At 35.3% G+C, this 23,759-nt stretch overlaps 1 protein-coding gene across 3 annotated transcripts in view; it reads right to left on the bottom strand.

Annotated features, from left to right (window-relative positions):
- The window catches only part of PCLO (piccolo presynaptic cytomatrix protein), a 319,301-nt gene that overhangs the window by 4,667 nt on the left and 290,875 nt on the right, over positions 1-23,759 (bottom strand). For all 3 annotated transcript variants that reach the window (XM_054272240.1, XM_054272259.1, XM_054272249.1), the window contains 2 exons: positions 2,226-2,360; positions 1,477-1,622 (listed from right to left, as the gene is read on the bottom strand). In XM_054272240.1, the coding sequence (XP_054128215.1) occupies positions 1,477-1,622; positions 2,226-2,360 (281 nt within the window). The remainder of the gene's footprint in view (positions 1-1,476; positions 1,623-2,225; positions 2,361-23,759) is intronic.

Here is a 23,759-nt window from a genome sequence, read left to right as displayed (position 1 = left end):
GCTTCCCCTCAGGTGTCCCCTCATCCCCTCTTGTCTTTGTATCACAGAGTTCCAGAGGAAATGTCAAGTCTCATGCTAACTGTTATGGATATGTCACTAACTATCTCCCTCCTTAAAACCTCATGGATTATTTTACCATAGGACTCTGTGAGTTATTCTTTACTGGTCTACCCTATATGGTTTCATCTTCAAACCCCCACTGGAAGCAAGTTTTTTATGAGAGCTCTTAAACTTTGGCAAGATTTTATTGATCATTTTATCTTTTCCCAGAAAATGTCAATTCTTAAACAGCCTTTTCTTTAGTCTATTGAAACAATAAGATGTTAGGACACCTTAACACAGGATAAACAGTATCTGCTTTTTAGGGGGTCTTGTTTTGTAAGTAACATCCATTTGTAATGTTTATGATATAATCAATAAGCATAATGTTGGCACTTAGATAATCCAGACTAACTTAAATCACCAAAATGTAGCTGTCTTATTCAGGTTGGTCTGAGAGATTTAAAGGTTCATTAACTGGATGCTGAAATGCCCAACAATGTCTTCCACTGACTTTTAAGTTTGGAATGCAGATACTCCTTGAATTGCTTATCCCTCATCACTGACTGGAGGAAGTCTGAATGTATGGCTTATACTTGTTATCTCCTAATGTGAAAATAAATGAAGGTAGAGGGACTGAATCCAACCTGTCTAAAAAAATCCAAATCTGGCCATATGACCAAATCTGTCTAAGCAACTGAAACACAGGAGGGGGACTATTCCTGAACCAGTTCCATGCATGATTTGATGTGTCACAGACTGACAAAAAGTCAACTCCATTACAAATGTACCAGAGAATATCTGGCTGGGCATAATCAGTAATTCTCAGCATCTGAGATTATGACTATTGTATAAAATTCTAGGTATCACAACTTTTAAAGAGGTTGGAGAAATTGAGGGAATGATAAAATGATTAAGCATTTAGGCAAAAGGACATAGCAAGAAATTTGGTTGACTCAGCCTAGAAAAGTAGAGAGGATAGGTAAGATAACAGCCTTCCTCTGTAAATCCTAACTTTTTTATTAAAAAGAAGGCAAATCAGTTTTCCTCTGTACTTTGTGAGGATACTTAAGGATAAGTGAGCTTAGATTAAAAATATGACATATTTGATTTTGATATTGCACTAAAATTTCTAAATACATAGAAAACTATTCTTGGAAGGCATGTATAACTCCCTTCTCTGGGGGATTTTAAGAACAGATCAAGCCTAAAATTTTCAGGCCTGATCTATAAATACCCTTCCTCAGTGTGGTGTGATGGAGTAATCCATCTTTTAATGTCTCCTCTAGCCTGATATTTTCATTATTACATAACTGTGTTAATTCATTTGTAGTTTTCTCTTTTCAGCAAACAACTGAGGTAGTAGATTGAGCTCAAATGCCCATAGCATGGCACAGACAACATCAAAAATTAGGATTTAATAAAATGCAGAATTACCTGAAGAGAATGCCCAGCAGGACTCAAGCTAAATCTAAATGTTTCATTGAACGAAGGCTCTCGGTCATGCCTGCATACCCGGGTTTTCTTCTTAATTACTCTCTTTTGGGTCGAGATATTGACAACATACAGCTTCACATACAGGTCTGGGGAAAAATAGTTCAATGAGTTAAATACAGGAGCTTTTAAACCATCTTTGTTAATGATTTCAGCAGAGGGGAATTTTGGTGAAAAAATTATATTCTACAAAGTCATAGTCTGTTCTCACGCACATGGTGTAAAATGTGAATCCCACATCCCATCCCACTAAATCCAAAGGAATTACTTTGAGTTTATAATACAGTCATTGAAGGGAAAAAAACCTTGATATCTTTATCTTTGTAAGAAAATATCATTATGAACATGAGATTTTTGTTCACAAAAATACAATCTTCTACTAGTTATACCTGTTCTTTTATAACCTAGGGATTTATAAGTATTACAAAGTTAAAAATAGATTATTTTAAAAAATAAAAAGTAAACAAAAAAGAAGATTAACTTCTGAGGGTTAATTTTCTTCTACAAAATATTTTTACTTTCATTAAAGTTGGTCATAGGAGAAAATAAGTACTTCAAAAAGAAACCTGTAGAATATGTCATCCTGTCAAAGTAGCAATTTTCTGTTCCATTTCAGTGATGATGTTAAATGACTTAAGATACAACCTACTTAATGTTTTCAAAATATCATGAAGCTGTTTTCTTAGTGATACCTGGAAGATGATCTGGAGATTTAAATTTGTATGTGATATTCCTGCACTGAAGGATTTCTACTATCAGTTGCTCTCCATCTGTCTTCATTTCCTTCTTTAACGCAATCTTGATTTCACCCATAACTTGTGTTTTACCTGGAAAAGCAGAAAAGACAGCCCTTATTAAAGTGAGAGGAAACCAAATGTATCTTTCTAACTTTGAGAGTGGTAAAATTTTATGGGTTTTTTTTCTGTTTTGTTTTGGGTTTTTTTTTAGTTTTTGTTTAGTTTTGGTTTTGTTTTGTTTGTGTTTTTTTCCTTACAATTTTTATAGCTATACTTATAGCTCAGTTTTCTGTCAGGAATATAAGGAAAATGTATAGCTTGGATGAGCAAATGGTGGGCACACACCATACACTTATATAACTAGATTATATGCTTCAGAATGTATTTGCCTCAGTGGAGCTTTTTTTCCCAAGAATAGAAATTTCTCGTTATAAGTCACATAATGGTCACTGCAATTCACCTTTACAGAAACATTTACTACGAGACTCTGAAGTTATCTCATTTAAAAAAGAAAAAAAAAAAAGCAGGAAAGAAGAAAGAGAACTTTCAATAGAGCGTTAAAAGTAAGATATTCAAAGGCAATGAAGTAAGGCTGGTGAAGTCAGCATTTTATTTCACCTTCCTATATACATGGAGCAATATCATTCACACAGCTTAAAGGGAAGGGCTCAGAGTGACCTTTAAAATTAAAGGTAATTTCTCTGCTTATGTGGGTAGAAATACAGGGCCATTACTTCTACATTTTGTGAATTCCTCTCTAAATCAGTTCAGAGATGGAGAGAAGGCACAGAAGGAAATGTAGACAAAGCTCTTTTGCCTTTCCCCTGCCTGTCCTCCCACAAGGCTTTAGAGAAGCCAGGCAGAGAGGAGCAGGGCTGTATCTCCTAAATGCGTAGGGGGTGGGAGCAGAGCATCCCCAGCTCAATCCTCTCCATACTAACATCGTCTCAGAGTGGGGGTTGTGCTTCTAAATCTATTGCCCTGCTACTGAAAATATTATTTCACCTTTCTCTTCACTTTAGACATTAGTTCAAAAGAAATCAAACCATAAAGCAGCTGGGATTCTTTGTTACATAGCTTCTGGTGCCAGCATGATTTAACACTTTACTGGACATTCCAGAAGCTTGTGCCAAGATGTTATAAGGTGCAAAGCAACTCTGCAGAATATAAACAATTATATATGTGAAGAAGGTTCTCAATTAAAGAGTGTTAAGTTGCCAAGTGGCATGCTAAGATAACTTCTTGTATCACAAATGTATAATTAAATTTGAATAACACCCTCTAAAATGACAGCTTCTGTTTCACAGATGTAAATTCTATTTTTTTTCTACTTAAAATAGTTTGAGGGATCATGAGTAAAAGTGTAATAAGAAATAATCACAGCTGTCCCCTAACTCCCCCCACAAACTGAAGGTAGAATTTAATTTAGTTACAGTCCCTAATAGATTTGTAATTCAGCTTCAGCTGAACCAGCACTTCTTCTATTATTTCTAAGGTGGGAGAGGACCCTTTATGAGGCAAGTCATTTTTTCACAATATTTAATAATCACAAAACCATTCCTATAGGTTTGAATATGCAATAATAGCATCTTTTCCTGCTACATGGTTATGCAAAGATAATGAAATCTTTATTTTGTGATGCCAACAGAAAAGATCATTTATAGCTGGGATCAAAGAAGGAATGGCCAACAATGTCCCTTTTATTGTCCATTATATCCCTGTTCTTAAAATGCCCTTTCCCTGAAAAAAATTGAGTTTCCACTGGGCCCATCTTGGTTAAATTATGGATTTTGAATGACTTGAAAGATATAAAAGACAAAATTATAATGCCTTCTTTTCTCCACAGTTAAAATTCTCAAACCATGGATGAGGACATGATGCACCTGAAAGGTGTTGCTTGAATTTTAATTTGTGATCAGTATTGGTTCTTGCACTGACTCCCAGAAACATGAGAAAAGGCCCAGCATGGAAACTTGTAGGACAGACCTAATATTCGTTTCAGGCCATTTTTAGTGAATCACAGGCTTTTCTGGAAAATGTACTCGGCTTATTTTCTTGATTCCCTCTCTGTCCTTTAACAACTTTGCATTAGTTGTTAGGGCCTCATCTTGATTGCCTCAGTGCCTCCTTTTTCATTTAGGTGTGCATTAAGCTGAAGATGAGATGAGGTGGTTTGGATGCCACTTGTGATGTTGTGAGCCAGAAAAAAAGGATGCATTCTTCCAGCAAGTTATATTTAAATAATCCAATGCTATTTCTCAGCATCTGGGAATTTTCCATGGACTATTCTATATTGCCAGATAATCTTTAGGACAAGCAATCCTGCTTCGCCATTTAAACATCATTGTGGGGAAAACAATGATCTACAGCTGCAAACACATGAAGCATAATAGCTTTATTGTGCTTCTATACTAATTTTCATTTCTCCCACAGCATGAGTGAAGGAGCCTGAACACCAGGCTTATGAAACATTGCACTAAAACAAACAAACTTTAGAACCCATCAGAGTTTTGTAGACTCGGAAGGGATTCCTATTCCTTCTATTGCTTAGCTTTTCCCCCTTTCTCATATATAAGTTTCATACATCTTTCCTTTGGTGGGTGTGCAAAAATACAGAATATGTGCCTTGTTTTGTGGAGTTGAATATTTAAATGAAAATGAGAGATGAAGGGAATAGTTAATAGTGAACCATCTTAGAGCTGGTGAGAGTTCACAGTGGGCTGAGCTGGACATGAATGTGTCGTGAATGTCATGTTTGGTGTGACAGAAATAAACTTCCTCAGGGTGTATTGGGATTGGATAACCTCAAGGGTTGCATTAGTGGGAATAAAACAAAATATACAGCACCCAATCACAATCTTTTGCCTTCTTATATAAGTTTAGAAAACATAAATCATAAGTGATACGAGAAGGGAACTGATTGCAGGTATTTTGATACATTGGATGATGATAAATGCTACAATTCAACTCTGAAAAAGAGATAACGCATATCAGTTTAGGGAAGTACTAATATGGTTTCTCAAAGAAGTGAAAAACAATTTTTAACTTGAGTAGTAACATTTCCCTCAATCAAAATTATTTTCAGATGAAAGAGGTGCAAACCAGAATTATCACAGTTGCAAGGAACCATACAGTAAAGCACTAAAAAAATTACTGTCTAATTTAGCTTAGGAAAAAAGGAGGGAAAAAGAGTTGTCCTACAACCATATGCTAGAGTAAAAATTGAAAAGGATAAGAGATATTTAAGCTGAAATAGTGTGATATTTTACCTGTTTCATATGTATCAAGCACACACTTACTGATCTACCACAAGAGGACCACATTCATGAACAGCATCACTGTTCACCTTTGCAACATACCAACTATAGGCAACAAATTCTTAAATATATCTATATCTATGCAAAGGATCAAACATATTCATGCTTGTTTTTTTGAATGACTGCACACCTCTTTTTAGGGGACCATATTTATTAATAATTTATTACCAATTAAAAGTAGGTTGTTATTAACCAAATTGCTGCAAGGTATTTTAGAAGTCAAGGAGTTTAAATTTGCTGTAGTGATGGCAACACTAAAGCTGTTGTTCTAGTAAAACTGTCACACTCTGCATTGTGAAAGGTTAATTAGTTTTGCTATTAGTTTTAATTGACTGCTGTTGTAAATCACAGGATGTGTCATCTGCACTGCTGTTGTCAATTCCAGAGATTGATAAGTATGGATTGTGCTCCCATTCCTTTCTAATCAAATGCCTGCTGTCAAACAGAATTACCCAAGACAGAAGTAGCTGCCTCCCATCATTCTGTGTTATCAAGGCCAATTCAGCAATGCATTAAATGACCAAGTAAAATCTCACTGCAGAATGGCAGGAATTTTATTCAGTTCAATTGTCCAAACGTAAAGTTCTGAGATAATTTGCCCTTTTATCTTAAAATAAGTTGAATGGCTTCCTGATGTTGACTATGTATTTTCACAGAGATGGATAATGTATGAGTAGGTTAAACTTGGAAATTTAAATATGAGATGCCTAAATGCTGCTGCTTGATAAACATCATACTTGAGTAATTTCCTGAGTGGATGCCAGATGGCCAGAAAACAGAATCAGGAAAATACATAAACTGACATTTTGTTTCATAATTGTGTATAAATTGGTATGGGCTCTCCTGTTCCAGAAGAGTGACTGGGGGGTGATACAGCAGGGGAATTAAATAAAATACAAGGGAAAAAAACTAACAAATATTTCCCAGCATTCTTCTTTTCAAATGAGGCTTATAGATGAAATTATTGTTTACAAAATAGGTAGGAAATGCTCTTCTGGAGCTTCAGGAATCAGACATTTTATGGTGAAATATTTTAAATCAGAGGAAGATCTTTCTAAACAGCTCTCAGTGGTGTTGGCCTACTGAAGAGATGCATAATCTCCTCAGGTCTTTATCTGTTTTGATACACTGAGAGATTAAATTAATGTACCTCTGAGGGCTAGGTATAGTGTTTAATGATAGAATAAAGGAATTTTTTGGATGTACTTAACTACTGTTTGTCTCATAGGTATTTAAAGACTTGGACTTGGATAGTTATCTCTAACATGGTGTAATGAGATATAATATATTCCAGAATAAAAAAAATAAAATACTCCTATGTAGCTATATTTCTTAAATAAACAAAATCTTAAATTCAGCTATATGTTTGCAATATTGAGAGAGTTAGAAAGTATAGCAGCACGTCATAAAATCTAAGTAATCTGAGATTCCTATCCATGTCTCAAAAATTTGAATTAAAAATGGACAAAATTACAGCTTTAAAATACAGGACATGATTAAAGACAACAAAAAAGAGATGGGTTCTGTCACAAGACCAATGTTTCTTAGTAGCTTTCTGATCTCAGATTTCATCTCCCTGAAATGGAGTTAATAACATCTCTTAGAGTTGTTTGGGTTCAGTAACTGAGACTGGGTTTTCTGTGAAGAGAGGGACTTTGATCGTGTAAACACAGACAGGACTTTGGAGTGTGATCCCAGGGGAAAACACAAAGTCTTAGAAAGGCTGATGAGGACCCTGCCACTGTCAAAAATGTCTCCACAGTAATCCATGAAGCTTGTACAGACATAATTTTCTGTCTAACACACTGCTGCTGTACCAAGAAACATGTTTCTGCTGGATTCCTTTAACTCTGTTTTAAGAATCAATGTTCATCCTCCAGCAGACAGCTGTGCTTCAGAAAAACAAGATAACATGATCTTATTGCAATAAATAATTCAGTATTACTGCAACTAGTGAGATATATAGATTAATTTATAGTATATACATTTCAGTATTGGAGCTAAAAAACTCCAGCTGATGGTAAAGCAAAAGTATTCTGTATAATTTTAAACATACATATATCAAGAAGTTAAAATGCCAGCTAAAATCTTCCATTCTTTTTTCAAGCAAATCTTTCTCTCTCTCTCTCTTTTTTTTTTTTTACCATCACACAAGTTACTTGCAGTACCAGCTGTTTGTATTCATGCCTTTCATCATCTTGCTGAGGCATGAGCTACTGGCAAAGATGCTGCAAAATAATGATTAATAACCTTTATAAGCAGCACATCTCAATTTTTACGGGCTCTAAATTTTTTTGTCTTTATGATTTTTTTTTAAATTTCCTTCTCTTTGTCTTTTACCTTTTGCACAGATATTTCTTTCTCTATGAAAATTGCCACAGTTTTTTCTTCTACAATGAGAAAAATCAGACATCTAATACAGTTTTAACAACCACATCCTTCTGTCTCATAGTGCTTTAAATACATGTTGGGATTGCTACCATGGATTTTTCTCAATAAAAATGAGGTTGAATATGTTCTTAAATTTGTTGCTCCTCTCACAGCTGGATACTCAGTTTGCTCTTCACAGTGCAATCAACAGCTCACGGGACAAACTAAAGCTCAGAGAAAGGTTGTAGATAAATACAACTTTCTGCTCTGAAGAGGAACTCCAGCTGCTAAGGGTCCCTAATTTGTGTTCAGATTCTTCTCTAATCTGCCTGTGGAAAGGCTATGTGCTGTTACAAAATAAGGGCTGGGTGTTATTGTTATTTATTCGGTCCCTTACCTGGCACAGGCAGGGACACTGTGTGCAGGCAGCCATTCTCCTCTGAGATGGCAAACTCAGTTAAACAGCTCCTCTGGGAACAGGGATGCTCTGTGGTGGGAGCAGAGAGGAACCCAAGGAGCTCCTCTCTTTTCTCCTTCCCCTTCCTTACCTTGCATTGTGCACTGCTGAGGACAGGCTGTATATTATGTATATTATACATTATGCATATATAATATAATATAATATAATATAATATAATATAATATAATATAATATAATATAATATAATATAATATAATACTATATTATATTATATATATTATATTTATCTTTTACATAATGTATATTATAATTTAATATATATTATTTATAATATATATTCTATTATCTCCCTATGAGATGAGCAAAGAAGATCTTTCATTAATATTTCCCAGTGCTCTCAGATGTGATGCACATGCAATTGTGTAATGGGGGAGAGGAGCAGAACTCAGCAACTTTGCTTGCAGCAAACAAAATTTACAATTTTGTGGGCACTGAGGGTGGCTGAATTTGAGGCTCAGGCATATGAGCAAGCTGACAGCTTTACATAGTGACTCTCAGACCTAGCAGGCTCACTGCTGAGAGAAATGTAAATATACTTCTGCAGAAATTTAGCCTGCATGCCCCAAATCCTTATTTTAAGTAAAAAAACAAAACAATAACGAATGTTGTATGAAATATATTTTGAAAAATATATTTCATCTTGTTGTATGAAATATATTTTGAAAACAGAAAAAGTATTTTGCCTGTTGAGATGTGGAATAGTTTCCAGAAAAAAAAATGTAAGCTCTGTTCCATTTATTGGTCATTCTATATGTGCCCCTATTTCGTAGGTTTTATTCATCATTTTGAAAGATAAAAGCAAAACAAAACAAAACAAAAAAATAAATGAATGAAACCAAAACTCACTTCTGACTATACATGGATACCATGTATAGTATGTGTAGGAAAATAACACTTCACAATATGCTCAAATATGAAAAATAAAGATGTACCAATCTACTTTCAACCAGTTTTATTTCTGTTGTGTGACTTTCTAAAATGTTGTAGGAAAAGTGAGGTGGTGGGAAGAATACAATGAAGGAATAATGTTAGTGGAGGTGAATCTGATGAAAGAGTTTCACTAGTATCAGGAGCTGCCCAAGCCAGTACCCTAAATGACAGTATAGAGAATCAGAAGCTTCTCCACTAAGATTTTTTTCCAATAACCTAGCCAGACTTGTTTCTGTACCATAGAGATATTTGGAATAAATAGAGGGAAAATAATGAGACCTGTAAATATCAAATTTAGGTGATCAGAGATTACTCCACAGGTTGATTTCAACACTGAAGATGAACACAGGATACCTGTGTGTATTTGACTGGTAGTAGCTAGAGAAAGAAAGAAAATGAAGTGAGGGAAGTCAAGATATTTACACAACTCATAGTACGTCCTACTAGATTATCTCTCATTTATATGTTCCACTTCTGTGGAAAGGAATTTTTGCATTCTAAACTGATAATTCTACCTACACTTACCTCAAATACCAGATTTCCCCAAAATTTATCTCTGATTTATAATTACAAACTACTAACAGGGTTAATCATAAGGAAATGTTTATGTCTAAGGATAACTCCCTGAATTTTGTTGGCAGTAGGGATAATACCTTTATAAGCTTTTGTTTTTTGGATGGATAAATGCCTTTGGAGGTAATGCCTGAATTTTTAAAAGTATTAGTGGAGAGGCAAATTAATGGCTTTCATTTAGAAAACAGATTTTTAGCCAATGAAACTAGGCTAAAAGTATCAAAATTAACATATACAGCTCCATAATTTTCCATAACTTCAGAGAAAGATAAAACTTGAGAGAAAGCTAAAATGATGGTTGAAATTATTCTTGCGGTTTTAATTGAACTTCAAAGATAGGTGCAGCCTGAATCTGAAAGGGGAAACTATGCAATCTCAGAAGGAAAAAACTCTCTTCAGCCACCTTTGTTCCCTTTCATCCTCACCATAAATCACTGCCCAAGTCTAAATATCTATTCATAGTCTTCACAATTTTAGCATCTTACATAATGAGACATATCAGAGGCTGCAGATTCAGTTGCATAAAAGATGGCTTGCCACAGCACATCTGAAATTTTGATGATGAGAAGCACACTTTGCCCTGGCTTTTTTATATTAAAAAAACTTCATACAGGGAGAAGAAGAAAACTAATGCTGTACATACAGAGCAACCTAAACCTTGACTATTTAAGCTTATTCTACTGCAGCTTTACTAAGGAGAAAATGTGTTTCTAAAGGGAGAAAAAAAATTGCAAACTGCCTGCAAAAGTCTGAATTTGACATAACAACAGTTCAGTTAAGTATTTATACAATGCTACAATAATCTTTGTGTAACACGGCATAAATATTTTATTAAAGTAGGATGACTGAGTCTGCACTTTTTTCCCATGTCAGTATGAGAACACAAAATGGGTCTCACCTATACAAAAACAGGGAGGATTTTGCTAGATTTGCTTAGGTTCTCAATAAAAAATGATAGATTTTAAGCTACTTTCCCTCTCTCATGATAAAGAGATTTTTTATCTTTTTATCTTTTATCTTGTTATCTTTTATCTTTTATCTTATCTTAGTTCTGATATGCAAGATTTTGAGAGTTCAACAACATAGTCTGAAATGACAAAATCCCTTCTGAGACAGCCTTCACTTTCTGTGTCAAAATAATGAAAAATTTTACACCTGCTCACTCTGAATATACATATGAAGTTGAATATCACAACAGATTTATTTATTCATTGTGTCAGCTTGATTTTGAGAAATTAGACATTCTGGCTTGAAATGCTAGAAATTCTAGGAAATGGATTAAAGTCCATTTGTCTTATGTTAAAATACAATGGAAGAACAATAGAAATAATATGAGCACTTTAAGGGGAGAAAAATGAGTCACGTGGATGGTAGCAAGAGATAATGGAAAATGTCCTTGAAGATATAATGAAGAGGATAAAATAATTAAAAATACAATTCAGAAGTCTTATGTAGCATAATATCAGGAGAAGAAAGACTAGATTACCAAGTGGATTTTGCATTTATTGTATTCACTTTTGGGAATCCAAAGAGAGACAAGTAAATTGAACAGAATATTTTGTACTTGGGATGTAAACAAATATTCACCAACCTAATATTAAAATACATGGAGTGCTTAGAAGATGTTGTAAGAACAATGTATTTCCTAAATAAAACCGGCTAAAACTGAAAACAACTAAAAGAAAATGTTTGCAGGTTGCATTTGCAAAAACTAGTTTTCTGTTAGGAAACCTTCTGACCACTCAGAAGTGGGAAGAATGACATGAAAACAAAGTTTATTTATATCATGTCTGCTGAACTTGTGGGTCAGGCAGAAGCAAAAACAGTCATGTTGCATTTGAACGTAAACCCAAGAATGTGTTGCATAATACGAATACCCAGGAAATTCCCTACTTGCTTTGGCAGAGGGCTATTTGAGCAGTGATTTTTCACTCCTTGTAATGTTTTGGACATATAGTCTAATGAAAACAAAAACAACAACAACAAAAAAAAACAACTTCAAAGGCAGATGGATAAAATTATATGCATGTCTTAGGAGAATTGATTTCATTAGAAAAAATAAATAGAAAACTAGTTCAAAGGTAAAATTCTAACTTCAAGAGTAGATGTTACCTAAACATCTAATAATCTAATACAGGCTTAGTTTTACTGGACAGACTGAAGTTTTTAAAAGCAGTAATCAACCTAAAAAAAAAAAAAAAACCAAACAAAAAACCACTGTTTTCTGACTAAAAAGTGCAAACAATAGTATATTTTGATATTTTCTCTTTGTCCAAAGCTGTCCTATCACAAGGATGCATACAGAGTGAAAAGGACTTGGTGTAAGAAGCACATATGATGCAGCTTCGTTTGGAGAATGACTCATCGAACATTTACTGCACAGACAATAAGCACTGAGCCTGCACTGTTAGTGCAGTGGAACAAGCTGTTTCATTTCACAGCTTGGCCAAGTCATTTATAGCCCACAAAAAATTACTTAACACATGGTGGCATATATAACTTAATAAGGCTTTCTTTGAGAAGGAGGTGGAAGATGGCATTTGTATACACAAATACATCCATACACATACCAAACCTAACACAATATGTTAGCACTCTTTTGTGCTATAAACCTAGTAGGCACACTATCATGATAGCTGGAGATGAAAATTTTTGGTAAGAACAAGCCTGTTCACTCCTCACATCATGATTTCCAGATTCCCCCCTCAGATTTATACTGCAGCTCTGAGGCACTTTCAGTGAAATATGCTGAAAGTCTTGCTCATACCTCCCTGGAGCTACACACTGGAGAGCACAGCCGTGTGTGCTGCACAGCTTGGGCACCAGAGCAAAAGCTTCTGCACTGACTGTTCATGTGGAAGACAGGTATGCTCTTATATTAATAGATTTCCTTTTGCATACTTACATTTCCTGGTGCAGTGGTAGCAGCTCACTACTGAGATGCTCTTTGTTTTGCATTAAATAAAAATGATTTCTGGAATTATTGTTGCTAATAGGACTACTAAGTGTAAGAGACGTTGCCTATTCTGTGTGACAGTTAAGAGCTGTGATAATTCTAACAAAGCTCATTGTGACTAACGTAGGAAAGAAAACCTAATCTGTCTTCCAGGACCATCAGAGCATTTTGGGGCTGCCTGTAGAGAACCTAGGAAATTTTAGCATAAGAATGAATGCTTGTAATCTCTACTGGGATTCTACTACCTGCATAATCTGCCCAACAGAGCAATGGAAGATGATCCTTTCCATTAATCAGGATTAATATGGAATAAGCTCAGTCAAAACTAAACCAAAACACTTGTTAATCCAAATTTTGCTCAGGAGGGAAGAACAGAAATGGTCTGCAGAGCATTCCATAGTATTATTCAGAGTTCTATAGTCTGTGGAGGACAGATGCTTGAAAGCATCTTACAGTAATATGAGCATAGTTCCTAAAGTTACCAGTCTGGAGAAATATCAATTTACCTTTTGGCTCTTGCCTGGAGTTTTCTATTAAATGCCTTTTTTATTTTCTTTTGAGTTTTTAGTCTTGCACCAGAAATCTTTACAGACTAATGTACCTGCATTTTGTTGGAATGCATACTTTACATTTTCCCTCTCATTCAGCACTCAGCAGTGCCATTATTCTTTATTTCATGCAATGCTGGTTCCCTCAAGCTGCTCTAACAGACATCCTAAAGTTGCTATTTCATTGCACTGTTGAACTGATGTGCATGGCTAAACAGAGATATGTTTGAATAAAAAATATTACATAAAAACCTAGAGCAGAAGAAAAAAGTACAGGGTCAGTACAGCACTGATTCAAATCCACTCAGATTTGTGATGAAGACTGAAATGATGGAAAGAAAAAGAGAAAGGGAAATTGTGTTCCCATTTAGTGTGTTTGTGAATTGGTAAGAAAACAGTTAACTGGAATGATATATATAATAAAAAACAATGACAAAAGTCAACATTTTAAGTCCATGTTCCAGGTGGCAAAATGATGCTACAGAAGAGATCACAATCTTCCGTAGGGGTGAAAATGGCACAAATATTTCTGAGTTTCTGAACTTCCATGGGAAATGGGAGAGACAGTCAAAGTCCTCTCACAAAGAAAGGTGACCTGGGACTCATGGATTTTAGTAAAATAAAAGGGCCTAATAATCAGTCATAGGAAAATATGATAGATTTGTAGCAGAGATGATTTATAGTGCAAGACTGAAAATTTTCAATATGATCACCTAAAATATTTTTCGGGACTTTTTAGAGAAATAAAAAGTCAGAGGCTGATTCCTTTCAGATGCTGAGATCTTTCCCTGGCACTACACAGAAAAGAGGCAATCCCATCTTGGAATCTGAGGGTGTTCCAAATGAGGAGCTTTGAGGCTATGATTTCTTGTCCTTCACCTGGACTTTATATCAATTCCACCTATAACTGGAAAATTTTACTGATGAAAGTTTTCTCAAAATGATGTGCACCAGAAAAGGTGAATAAAAAAACACACATATGTTGGTGTTTATATCTGTCTGGCTTAGAAACTCTCTCCATTTTCTGAAGTTACTGAAGCATACACCATCTATCTGTAGATTAAAAGAAACTCAACTATTTTGTACTAATTAAAATCCTTTTCTGCTCTGGGCAGTATGCATTCAGTGGAACTTTGATAATTAGCTGAATCTTTGCAATAATGAATACAAAGGAGTGTCTCATAGTGAGCTAATGCTCTGACATCTGTAGATTTACTTTCTGGCAACTGAAAAAGCTTAGTCTTGTTTTGAGAGTTAATACTTCATAGAATTTATGCACTGAGGCCAACTCTCATGATTTTGTCAAGAATCTCTGAGATTTAATACTTCTCTTTTGAAGATGACTGTTGAAGTCTTGCTCATAATTTACATTTAAAAATTAAAGCTGTGCATATGGGAATTGAAAGTATGGTTTTGCAAGACTTCACAAACAGAAAGTGCAGCATAGATTCTCTTGCATGTTATTAAAAATATGACTGGTGAGTTTTGAAATGTAAAATACCTGGGACATGGAAAAGAACCCAAGCTATTACTGTAATGTACTCATTATTAATTTGTAATAAAGTACAGCACTGCCTTTGCAATCATCATCCATGAATATGATGCCAATACCTGAAGAAATTGCACAGCCTGTCTTTAAAATAAAGTGAATTTAGAACAGAAAATAAGTGGGGAGGGGCAAACTAAAAATGGATTTTAGGAAACCAGATTTAGGAAATGAGAACATAAATTTTCCTGGATTTTTAACTTATTCAGAAAAAAATTCATAATGTAAGAGAGAAGTTTGAATAAAAATTTGATATACAGATTTATTAAACCTCCAGTTTAGGTGTACATGAACTGAAGAAACATACTTTCCTCCCAAGAGCCACCACAAAAGGATCTTGATGAAGTAAATATTCAAAAACTCTACAGCATTGCCTTTTTAGATACCCTAAAGAGACACAATATGACTACTGAATGTCTGCTTGGAATTGGCTCAAACCCAAGAAAATACACTGCCCCTTTGGGTAATATTCATGAAGAATGATTTGCCAAACTGGTGCCTGCCCATGGTTAGATACCACACCAGCTGAGACACTCAGCACCACCAGAGAGAACCTTGCAAAGAACAGTAAAGAACCAGATCAAACTCCTCCTTCCTCATCAGTGTCACATTGCAATTTCAGTGCTATTTGTGAGCAATCTTGCCCAACAAATTTTTTCTGCATCTGTCACAAAAACAGTCTGTGATGTATATTTTCTCACAGAATATAAATCTCTTAATTCTAGGTCAGAAAAAATATTACCAGCTGTATAAAATCTCAGAAATAATTTTAACTGCTTAAAGGACATGCAAAATACTAAATGATTGAGTAGTGAGGAAAAAAAAATAAGATTCAAAGACTGATTCAGTAGTTCTCATTAGCATTTGACAGTATTTAGTGACTTGAAGAGATTTTCACTGAGTTCCCAATGAAAGTAAGAAATCACAAATCACTGAGTACATATGCATAAAAATTAAGGCAGAAATATTTAAATAAGTAAATATTGAGGTAGGGATATAGATTAATTCAGGAACATCAAGAAAATCACTAAAGATCAGTTCAGATTATGATCTACTGTAGGAAGGAAATGTTTTGCTAAAATCTATGAACTTTCTTAAATTCAAAATATGATATCTCAATTCTTCATGTAAAATTGACCTGTGTTTTCTTCCCTGAGATCAGGATCAAGTTGTCCATCGTATTTGGAAAATATGATGTGTTCATGAATTTAAATGGACCTGCTGATTGATGGTAGTGCTAATTATTTCTCTGTTGTGATTATCATTGTGAAATACAGGACTTCATTGCCAAAGAAGCTGAAGACCATCTTTTGTCTTTGAACTTATTATATCTTTAGTTGTTTTATCTTTGATGCCCAATTTTACCCTCTCCTGACCACATGTACCACAAGTGTCCCCTTGCATGAGGTTTCAGAAGCAAAACTTTGTGGATCCATTGCTGAACCACAAAACTCTGAGTGCTGTTGGACTCACGTTCCACTCAGTGTTGAAGTTACAAGGTCTCTCTGTTGGTAGCTCTTCCAAAGAGAGAGAAGCTTTATTTACTTGTCAAATCTATACATTTTACCATCTTCATGTCTGAAATTTGAGCATATGTATACATCATAATTCAGATGAGCACCAATTTAACTTCTCTGGGCATTTTCACTCCTCATTCCCACCACAGTTTGGCTGTAGGAAAGAATGTAGAATTTTGAGTCCATGATTCTTATCAAGGACCATCATACTGATGTGGGAGACTGCAAACTTGCTACTGAAATGGCTCACAAGGCTCTAATTATCCCGTGCAAAGCACTCAACTTCCAATTTCAAAATAAAATCCATACAATACCATTCAGTAGCACAACATAAATAACCTGTATATTAAATAGAGCTTAGCCTGAGATGTCCATCATACTGTAAGTTAATAGTCACAATTTCCATCAAAAAAATCAAAATTTCTATCTCAGACCTTTTGTGATAAATACTTTCTGTGCTTACACTACTTCTTTGTAAAATTTTTGGGTTTATCCCTTAATAATAATAATGCTAGTGGTATTTACCAAACCCCTAAAATTTAGAAAGGATAGTGAGACTACTAGCATAGTAGATAGTGAGACCAGTATTATATGTTTAGAATCATTATTTTCAAAGAAATATAAGTAATTGTAAGCAGTACTTCCAATCAGAAAGGTGAGACAACTACAGTTAAAGAGAGTAATGACAACTAAATGTACATTGGAAATCTTCATTGCTTTTGTAAACTATCTCAGAGAAGCATATAGAGGCAACAAGATAACGAGCTTTCAAGCTTCATGCTGAATTTACTGCCTTTTTCCATATGACATATAAGCTTCAGCAAAGGAGTACTTTTTTTTTTATCAAGAATGCTTCAAGAAACACAAGGCAAGTCTGCTACCCCACTGAGTACTGTGCTTTCTGATTTTGAAAGCTGTTTGTTATGCTTTGAAAACAGGCACTAGTAAAGGCAGAATTAAATCCTCTGCTGTCAAATGACAAAACTGGTGCAATTTTTTTTGGCATTGACCAAAAAAAAAAAAAATTTAGCGGGTTTTCCTCAGTCATTTACCATAAAACCATCATCCTTTCAGAAAAAGATTGTGCAAAATAAACAACCTGGCTTGGATTTTCTTTTCTGTTATTTAGCAATTTTGGTTTTTTTAATAACTCCTTATTTACAAAGCCTGTGATCAGATATTCCAGGTCTTGTTGTCATTAGGGAAAGAAAAGAATACATTAATTGTAGGCAGTTTGCAGCAGGGAACATCAAGCAATTACCCGGGAGGAATTCAACCAGCTCAGTGGTTATGAAAAACACTGTGGAGTTCTTAATAAACAGTTGAAGCAGATTGCTGCTTTAAACCCTTTCTGATGAGATGTTCCCCTAAAGAAAATTACACCATCCTCAGCACCAGTCTAGCTGAAAAGATTGTTACCTGTAACTAATCACCAAGGCTTAAAAAGCCGCAAACAGGCACTGGTGGTGAAGGAGCCCTCTCCAAATTCCTGCTCACTGCTTCCCACACAGTGTCCCTGACTTTATCTCCTGTAGCCATAATGTTTGTACAGCTGCCTAATGAGCTCGTTGGCAGAAAGGATCCTGCCCCCTGTAACCTCACCCCTCCCTGCCCCACCCCAGGGCCTGGATTTTGGGTTAGTCACCCAACCTGAATCAGCCTTATGTCACCATGAAGGGAGAGATGAGGTTCAGGGAAAGGAAAAATGGCATTTCACAGACATAATGCTGGTTTAAAGTGTGCTTTATGAAGCAATTGTAAACTGATAGAATGATTCACAGAGCAAAGGACTGCTGGAGCACTCCAGTCCGACCTCGCACTCACGGGGTTAACTTCCACATTAGATGAGGCTGAACAGAATGTTTCTGTAGAGTTTTGTAGAGAAAAACTTTATTTTTTCTGGTTTTGTTGGGTTTGTTTGTTTAGCTTGCTTGTTATTTCCCCTTTATTCAGTTAGAATTTCCTTTTCTTCAGCTTGTGAATGTTATCTATTTCCTATTTCTGACTGCTGAGCTCTGAGAAGAGTCTGGCTTCATATTCTTCATACTAACAAGCACCCAGTGGAAGTGAAGAATCCTTTCCTATGACCTGCTCCCTGCATAGTTAATTTTACAGCCAAGTTTGCAAGTAATAATTATCACAAAGACATTTTCTAAATTAATATTGTTTCAAGAAAAATTGTTGCTTTCATTTTACAAGTGACCTTCTTGGAAAAAAATTTGATTTGAAGAGTGTTTTAATCTCTGTTTGGAGCCGAACAGAGTGGACACTGCACATTTTGCTATGAAACCATGAAAAAATCTATTGCTTTGTGGGAAAAAGACATTGCCTCCAATGCCAGGACTTTCAGCATTTTAAAAATTGCTTTGGGCACCAATAGCATATTTTCAGTTTTGCTAATTTTAAAGAAGTCTAAATAATATTGAATCTGTTTTGTGGTCCTTGCATTATTTCCCAACTGTCTGAAAACAAAAAATCTCTTTTTATAGCCCATCTATTTTACTGTCAACAATAAAGAAAATCTGCCTCAGGAAAAGAGCTTTAAATATAGCTGTGGTGCTATCAACAAGTTAGCACTTCTACATGAAAGCAAGTCCAGTTCATTCCAGAGTTTTGCTGCAGGAGATAGAAATCAGCAGTGCCATAGCGTGAATGCAAGCTGAGTTCTTCATTGCTCCTTTTTTGCTGGAGGGAGCTGGAGAGCTCAGATGCATTGGAACACCTTTCTGTCTGATAATGTATGGCTGGGTGTGCTCCATATAAGTTGAAGGTTGGTGATGAATACCAACGTTTTATAATGCTGGGAATGAGTGTTCATGAAGTGTGCTGGACTCAGCTGAATGCGGAGTTTATCTAAAGAAAGCTTAGTTCTAAGAAGTGAGCAGGTTGGCTTTTCTCTTTGGCCCAACTGTTAGGCTGAAATTAAGAGAAGGAATGTAACAGCCTGGGAACACCTCAGAGCTTAAGGAGACTTCCGTCCCTTGTTACTCTTCACTAGAAAAGTCTAAAGAACAAAATTTATCCTTTTTCTCACCCTTGTTTTGACAGACATAAGCCAGATTTCCTCATGGGCTGCCCACTCCCCAAAATTTCAGTCTGCGCTTCCAAACAGGCCCATGGTGTGGAACATTAGAATTATTGTATGCCCTCTGACAAGTTCCCACATCACCTTTGTCCCTTATTCTCCAGTTTCATCTTTGTTTCTCTAAGAGCTCCCAGAGTTCTTTAACTTCCCAGATGGTGAATGATTCTTTTCTTTCTTCCATTAACCAACAGTGAGTTAAAAGTCTAAATACTAAATACAGTGGGTTTTGAGCCCTGAAGAAATCACTGGAGTATTTGAAAGTAAACTTTCCTGAGCTGTTGATATTATTTCCATGCCTCTCCTAAGGCCCAATTCTAAAATTATATGATGTATATATAGTTCAAATCTGAGATAGATTGAACTGTCAGTGATGATAAATGTTAGTGACACTGTCTAAAAAAAGAGAGGAAGTTACTTATACTATGTGTTGTGTTTTAATATAATCTACTTGTGTTTTCTGTTGTGATTTTTTCCTCGAGATTGTAACAGATTTTAGCTCTGTCTGCTGTGATTCTTGGGGAGCCACAGTGAAGTGAGCAGGGACAGACCCCTTATTTCTGCAGAGGTACAGGAATCAGAGAAGAGCTCATCTGATCTCTTTAGGCACCCAGAGCTTCCTGCCAGACTTGTCACAGGTCAACAAGGGAATCTGCTGTCTGCTAACGTCTTTTGTGGGTGAAATTCTTTCAGCAAATAAAACCAACTCCTCTGAGAGCCAAAAAAAAATCTAAGAGGCATTCAGTAACTGTAGATCTACAGAACTCAAGATACAGTGAATCAGGAATGTTCCTACTTCTTTCTAATGAGTGTTGTGTTAAAAGGAATTCTACAGGATATCATGTCTACAGTGCTGGGTTTGGTTTTTGGTTTTTTTTTTTGCTATTTCCAGGGAGATTTGGAAGGTGTAAAGAGGAGAGAACTAATATGGGGTTTTCCTCAAGAGGAACCAAAAGAGAAACTTTTGCTAAATTGATCACTAATCCTGGCAAAATTCCTTTTGCCTTGTTAAAAACAAACCAACCAACCAACCAACCAACCATCCAACATGAACAAACAAACAAACAAACAAACCTTAACCAATCAACAGAATAAATAAATAAAAAAAACCGAAACAATACAAAAGCAGCCCCATCAGACTGGTTAGAAATACTGAATTCTAAGAACCGAAAATAATAAATTATATAAATGCAATAAAATAGAATTAGTACTTGCTATCTACAGATGCACAAAATTGATAGATTTTTGACCTGCTTCAGTGTTCATCCTGGTTCTCTATAACAATTATATGTCTATGATTTCAAAATGGTTATGTTGTATCTGAGTAAATTGTTAACCCAAAACTTCTCCCCTATTCTATTTTCATGCCCTAATTAGAGCCTTTTCTAACAAATAAAACAAAAAAACCCCAAACAAATTGACACCATCTCGTGGTTCTTGTTAATTCAAGATTAATATGGAACTTAACACTCCAAATGGTAATTGCATTTACTGTTGAGCACAGCAGTCATTTTAGAACTTCAGACCAAATCAAATTAGCATTTTTTACAAATAAAGTTAACTGTGCTTAAAAGTTACTTCTTGATGCATTTAGAGTAATGTTTTACAGTGACTGCCACCTAGCATCTGTTGGACATTAGGTAACCCTGCTGCTAGTATTCATCTGTCTGAGTGTTGCTGTCTTCATCTGAGGGATTGTTCATCTAGAATGCAGTTGGTTTTACTTGCAAATAGAATTCTAAAATAGGTCAGATTGATTGTACCTTCAGATTGGTTATTTCATTCCACTGATCATAATTTTTTTTTTAAGTGGCTGAACCTCCCATAAATCCCATGATGAAATTTCTCATTGTATTAACAATTTCGGAGGTCCCAGCTGTAAAAAGATATCGAATTAGGTTTTTTTTATGTAGAGTAGACAAAACTCTACGTTTTTAATTAGGTAATTAACATAGAAAGAGAATGAGTAAGAGACTGAGATAATTTTTTTTTATTTAGCGAAAGGCCCAAACTACTTAAGCAGGTTCTGCTTGCAAAATATCAGGTATCAGATCATAATTTTCCTTATCCTTTGTTTAAGATTCTAAAGAAATTTCCAGTGAAATCACTAATCATCAAATTATTGTAAATGTTTACAATAAGGAAGACCATTACAATTGATAGGTAAAAGTCAGTTGTAAAACTGAATATTAATATGATTTGTTGCTTTTTAATATCAGAGCCACTATGCAACACAGGTCTAATCTATTTTTGTTATCCATTTCAGCTAAAAACAGTGATGTTCATTCTCCAGATTACAAAAGCTAACGAAACCAAAGCAGTATTTTGAATAATGAAGAACACCATGGACATAGATGAAGCATTTCATTCAGAACCCAGGTTTGCTTTTTATTTCCAAAGAGGTATGTCAAAAAACTATTAAGTCATAATATATGTGTGTCCATATGTATGTATATATATATGTGAGATTCAATAACTTATATATGTGTACAAATATTTATATATACATGCACACATGTTGTCAGTACTTCAAGAATGCAGTGAAATACCTCAAGACACTATTAGGGAAGGAAGTTCCCATAAGTTAAAGCACCACAAGAGGCACAGGTGGCAACCAGGAAGGCATTAATTCCAGGCCTAAACTGAAGTGAAGGCTTGGAATTAGCCCACTGGACAAAACCCCACTGTGATATGGGAACTTGCAATAAGTGCAGAAGGCAACAATAGGGAGATGCCAGCCTGAGGCAGATCTGGGTAACTTATCTGGACAAAAATTCCACCATGGCAAACTGTGAGAAAGGAAGAAAGTCCTTTTACACATGCCAGCCCAAGCTGTGGGAACAGCATCTAGATTCTGCAGATAGCTGGGAGTTAGATTTTATAAAATATATACCTCCAGCAGCGAGAAGACCAGAGGAGGAAGGGCAGGAAGAATGCCACAGCAATCCATGTGGTGGTGACTGCATTTCTACTTAATATTTCTCTCTTCTCTCTCTGCCCTCCCTACCACACATCTACACTTCAATAAAATTCATACTCCTGACATTGGCATATGATCTCATTTGCACCTTAATTTGGGCAGAAGCATCTTTTGATAATCGGATCCTAACACATGTGTATGAATACATGTTCATTTGTTCAAATGTAAGCATATATATCATTGAAGTAGACTTAATCTTAGGAATCTACCTTGCCTCAGCACAAAGTATTTGCTTGTTGAACCAATCAGGTCTAAATATTTGGGCTCAAATTAAAGTTGATGAAGTTAGAGTTATGTAAGTTAATTTAAAATTGCTGATAATGGTTTTGATCCTATCATGTACTATTATACAAATTTTCCACTTGAAATGGTTCATAGATCCTACCTTCCCTTTCAAAATTTACTGCAATAAAAAAGGAAAAAAAGACACAAAAAATGCCACTAGCATCAGTACAGAAACCAACTAGGGAAGCAAAAAAATTACATGCTTTGGAAATTTCTGTGAAGACAAGACAAGCTATCTGACTTCCAAAAAGTTTATGTCACAAAGGATTCCTTACATTTATGTAAACAACTTTCTGAAATATAGTTCTGCTAATTTAAAGTAAATACAGTACAGTGAATCAGCCCTGTGATACCCTGGGGAGTTAAAGATCGCCTATAGAGTAGGACAAAAATGTTGCTACTCTAACTAACAGAGTAAAAGCTGTTGAATCTTAGCTCAGGTTTGCTCAATGGACAGACTGCCCACCTTCAGTAATCATTTGCAGAACTTTAGTTGCTAAGTCATCTAAATTATTCCAATGTATTTTTTTTTTTGCATTCTCCAGCAGCACTCCTGTATTTTTCACATACTTGAAAAATTCTCATTGTGATCCCTCTTCTTTCATGCAACTATTAGGCTGCTGAAATTTCCATGACTTTCATGAAGTGCACCCCAACCTAAACTGTTAAACATTATTCATTTAGGCCACTACATCTACTTGGCTGTTTATGTCATCTATGTGTGTCATGATCATGTATAAATTTTATATAATTCATACAGAAGTGAAGCAATGTTTCCTGCACAATGCAATGAAATATATTAATTTGTTTCAGAATTTATTGCAGAACTCAAATTGGGCAATACTGAATTCCAGCAGTAAAGCTTCACTTAATTCACTGAAGGCAGTCTCTCCTGTCACAAGCA

This window comes from Melozone crissalis, unplaced genomic scaffold, assembly GCF_028551555.1.
Source record: "Melozone crissalis strain CALT ecotype California unplaced genomic scaffold, PUWL_Pcris_2 ptg000004l_1, whole genome shotgun sequence".
Lineage (NCBI taxonomy): Eukaryota > Metazoa > Chordata > Aves > Passeriformes > Passerellidae > Melozone > Melozone crissalis.
This window is presented reverse-complemented; position numbering and strand designations above follow the sequence as displayed.